We start from the raw sequence: 4,038 nt of genomic DNA, 5'->3' as shown, positions 1-4,038 counted from the left end.
GGGTTCAATTCCTCAGCACCACATAAGCAGAAAAAGCTGGAAGTGGCGCTTTAGCTCAAGTGGTAGAGTGCTAGCCTGGAGCTGAAGAGCTGAGGGACAGCCCCCAGGGCCTGAGTTCAGGCCCCACTACTGGACCCAAAAAAAGAAAAAAAAAAGGAAAAAGCCGGAAGTGGCGCTGTTGCTCAAGTGGTAGAGTGCTAGCCTTGAGCTAAAGAGCTGAGGGACAGCGCCCAGGCCCAGAGTTCAGGGCCCACTACCAACAACAACAAAAAAGAAGAACTGAAGGAGTGGTTCAAGTGGTGGAGGGGCACCTATGAGTGAAAAGGCCAAGCAAGAGCAAGAGGCCCTGGGTTCAAGCCCCAGTTCTAGCACAAAAAAAGGAAAACTAAAAAAAAACAGGGCTGGAGACATATCTCAGAAGTATGGCATCAATGTAGCAATCACAAGGTTCTGAGTTCAAATCCCCAGTACTGAAAGGGAGAGAGGGGAAGGAAGGAAAGACCAAATCATAACATTTCTAAGTCCTGTCCTTAGGCCAGAGATTGAGCTCTTTGTGAACTTGAGACACAGGAAGCCAAGGGGTATAATGATTGAATATTTCACTTCACATTTCTGGGGAAGAAGAAAAGCTATTGGAAAATTCTTTTTGATGGCCCTTGTTTCGAAGCATCCCTGAGCTCAGCACTGTAGCTTCGAGATGGAGCGCATGCTCCGTGTGTACGCAGCACCAGCAAGTGAGGGCAGGATTCTTCTGCTGTGGCATTGAGCCACAGTGTACCTGTCTGTCTACCTTAAGGACTGCACTGCTTTGGCAGGTTGAGTTTAAAGCGGGCGTTGGTGGGTGGCAGGGATCTCCTCTGACCTGTGAGCTGCTTCCCAAGCCCTGTCTGTCTTTCAGAATCTTCCCTGGAAAAGGAGAGGGAGACTCCCAGTCCCATCGACCCCAACTGTGTGGAGGTCGATGTGAACTTCAACCCAGACCCTGCCGACCTGGTCCTCTCCAGCGTGCCCGGCGGGGAGCTCTTCAACCCTCGGAAGCACAAGTTTGCAGAGGAGGATCTGAAGCCCCAGCCCATGATCAAAAAGGCCAAGAAGGTCTTTGTCCCCGATGAGCAGAAGGTAACCTAGAGTACTGATAAGCAAAGGGCTGTGGGCGGGACTCAGCGGTAGAGGGCTTGCTTACCCCAGGCAAGGACCTGAACTCCAGCATGTGCACGTACATGTGCATGTGCATGCATGCACACACACACACACACACACAGAATCTAGGGACTGTACATATGATTTTATCTCCCTCCTCATGGACACCAGCCAAAAAAAACATGAGTTTAGTGTGTGGAGCCACATGCTGCCGTAATTTGGTAAAAATAAAGGCAGTCAGCTATGATCTGTCCCTGTCACCTCCAAGTTGCTCTCTCCTTCCCACAGCCTATGACTATGTTGATCTCCTTGTTCTCTTGCTTTAGCCAAACCATTAGGCAAGAGCTCACTAGGCCAAAGGAGCTGGGGTTGAACAAGTCCCTATTATTTTTTGGCTTTTGTTTTCTGTTTTTTTTGTCAGTCACGGGGCTTGAACTCTGGACCTAGGCTCTGTCCCTGAGCTCTTCAGCTCAAGGCTAGCACTCTACCATTTGAGCCACAGCACCACTTCCAGTTTTCTGGTGGTTTATTGGAAATAAGAGTCTCATAGACTTTCCCGCCTGGCTGGCTTTGAACCGTGATCCTCAAATCTAAGCCTCCTGAGTAGCTAGGATTATAGGCGTGAGCCACCGGCACCCGGCCAAGTCCCTGTTTTAAAGGGCAAAAGACAGCTTACATGTGGCCATCTGCAGGGACATGTGAGCGAGCAGCTCTCAGCCAATGACTGTAGGAACCAGAGGGAAGAGGAAACTCCTGGTTTTTCCACCCTTCTAGAAAAACACACAGGAAGGCCTTATGCTGGTGGTACACTACCCTGTCCTCCTAGCTACTCAGGAGGCTGGGCAGGAAAGTCCATGAGACTTTTATCTCCAGTTGACCAGCAAAATGCTAGAAGTAGAGTTGTGGCTCAGATGGTTGAGTGCCAGCCAGCCATGAGCCAGTCTTGAGTAAGCAAGAGTATAAGGCCCAGTACTGGGGGGTGGGGGGAATAGATATAAAGGGGGGGAGGGAGGGAGGAGGACTTTTCATCAGAGCTATGGAGACAAGACCACTTTCCCACCCATGATCTTTTTTTTGTTATTGAGCATGGGGCTTGAACTCTAGGTCTACGCACTGTCCCTGAGCTTTAGTTCTGGCCACACCAGTGCATTACGAGAGGCATCTGGGGGCTGGGAAGTGACTCAGTGGTAGAGTGCTTGCCTTACATGCATGAGGCCCTGGATTCGATTCCTCAGCACCACATAGGCAGAAAAAGATGGAAATGGCACTGTGGCTCAAGTGGTAGAGTGCTCACCTTGAGCTGAAGAGCTGAAGGACTGTGCCCAGACCCAGAGTTCAGGACCCATGACTGACAGAGAGAGAGAGAAGCATCTGGCTGATTGGAGGGAAAGATTGGGGAGAACTAGAGACCCACACGGGGCCCTTCCCCCCACAGGACGAGAAGTACTGGACGAGGCGCAAGAAGAACAATGTGGCGGCAAAGCGGTCTCGGGATGCCCGGCGCCTGAAGGAGAACCAGATCACCATCCGGGCAGCCTTCCTGGAGAAGGAGAACACAGCCCTGCGGACGGAGGTGGCCGAGCTACGCAAGGAGGTGGGCAAGTGCAAGACCATCGTGTCCAAGTATGAGACCAAGTACGGGCCCTTGTAACCCGCACCCCGCCCGGGCAGGGCACTGCCTGCACCTCAGACCTCTGCCTGGGGCTCCTTGGACCCCACGCACGCGTGGAGACTTAGGACTCGTCGTGGGCACGTGGTAGCGCCCTGCTCTGGGGGTGTTCACGTCTCAGCTTCATTATGACACGGCCAGTGCACGCACAGGGCGACTTCCCTGGGGAGGCAGTCTCCATGTCGGAAGGGGAACGTGAGGAGAATCTATGTAGATGGGAGGATGGCCAGCCTTCCTGTCCCCCGATATCCCAGCTGAATTGGAGGGGGCCCTTTGGAGTGCGATGCTTCGCTTTCCCAGGGCCCTGCGGAGGCCGCGTCTGCGGGATGAGTCATGAGCGCCTCACCCTTCCGTCGTCTCAGGTAGCGGGTGCATTTCCACTGCGGCGTGTCTGTCGTGCGCCTCCCTTTCCCCCAGAAAGTCTCTGCAAGAAGCATCCATTCCCATCTTCCTTGGAGGTAGCCCATGCTGGGCGGGGGGGAGGGCGCCCCAGGAGCGGGCTCTTTGATCACCCTGGGGCCAGGTGGGGTTCGAAGGCCTGCAGCAGAAGCACGCCCGCCCGCTCTCAGTTCCACACCCCATTTCTCCTGTGGCTCCGAAGCCAGAGGACCGAGGCCCTGGGGACCCCCTCTGTGTCTTCCTGAGAGACTCCAGCATGGTGGGTGGCGGATGAGCAGTGCAGGGGGAGGAGTGGGAATCTGTCCTTCTCCTCCCGGCCAGGCCCGACCTGGATGCTGCCCCAAGAACCTTGTGTTTATCACAGCTGGCCTCGGCTTGCTGGCCCCCTCCGCCTGCGACCCCCCTCAGCCCTGGGATTTTAAAAGGAAGCACTAACTTCTTGAGCCCCAGGGTCCTCCCCGGCACAGTGTTTGGGCAAGTGGCCTCCACAGCTCCCTCCCCTGGGGGCCCCAGAGCCCAGGGCTGTTTCCTGAGAAGTTCCATTGTTTTCTTGCTCTGCCCACCAGTGTGGCACAGGCTGAATGAAGCCTGCTGTCCCTGGAGACAGAAAAGGGCTTCTCGGTCCGGCTCTGGTCCCCTCCCCGTGCGCTGCCGCCAGTGCATCAGCCACGCAAGGCACCTCCAGAGTTGCCAAGGACACTGTGACTCCTAGGATGTTTCTACAGTCCTAGAGTCCCTCTCTGTCTAGTCAGGGGGCCACCACACAGGCCTGGTCACCCAGTGGGGCAGTTTCCACAGCCGTGGCTGTGTCTTTTTCTTACGTTCCACTG

The 4,038-nt window shown here is 54.9% G+C and overlaps 1 protein-coding gene across 1 annotated transcript in view; it reads left to right on the top strand.

Annotated features, from left to right (window-relative positions):
- The window catches only part of Tef (thyrotrophic embryonic factor), a 26,276-nt gene extending 23,163 nt beyond the window's left edge, over positions 1–3,113 (top strand). Inside the window, exons 3-4 of the mRNA XM_013024903.1 lie at positions 899–1,119; positions 2,576–3,113. Coding sequence (XP_012880357.1) covers positions 899–1,119; positions 2,576–2,791 — 437 coding nt within the window. The 3' untranslated portion in view covers positions 2,792–3,113. The remainder of the gene's footprint in view (positions 1–898; positions 1,120–2,575) is intronic.
- Positions 3,114–4,038: the final 925 nt, after the last annotated feature.

This window comes from Dipodomys ordii, unplaced genomic scaffold, assembly GCF_000151885.1.
Source record: "Dipodomys ordii isolate 6190 unplaced genomic scaffold, Dord_2.0 Scaffold79, whole genome shotgun sequence".
NCBI classification, from domain to species: Eukaryota; Metazoa; Chordata; class Mammalia; order Rodentia; family Heteromyidae; genus Dipodomys; species Dipodomys ordii.
The sequence above is the reverse complement of the archived record's forward strand: the minus strand, read 5'-3'. Positions and strand labels throughout refer to the sequence as shown.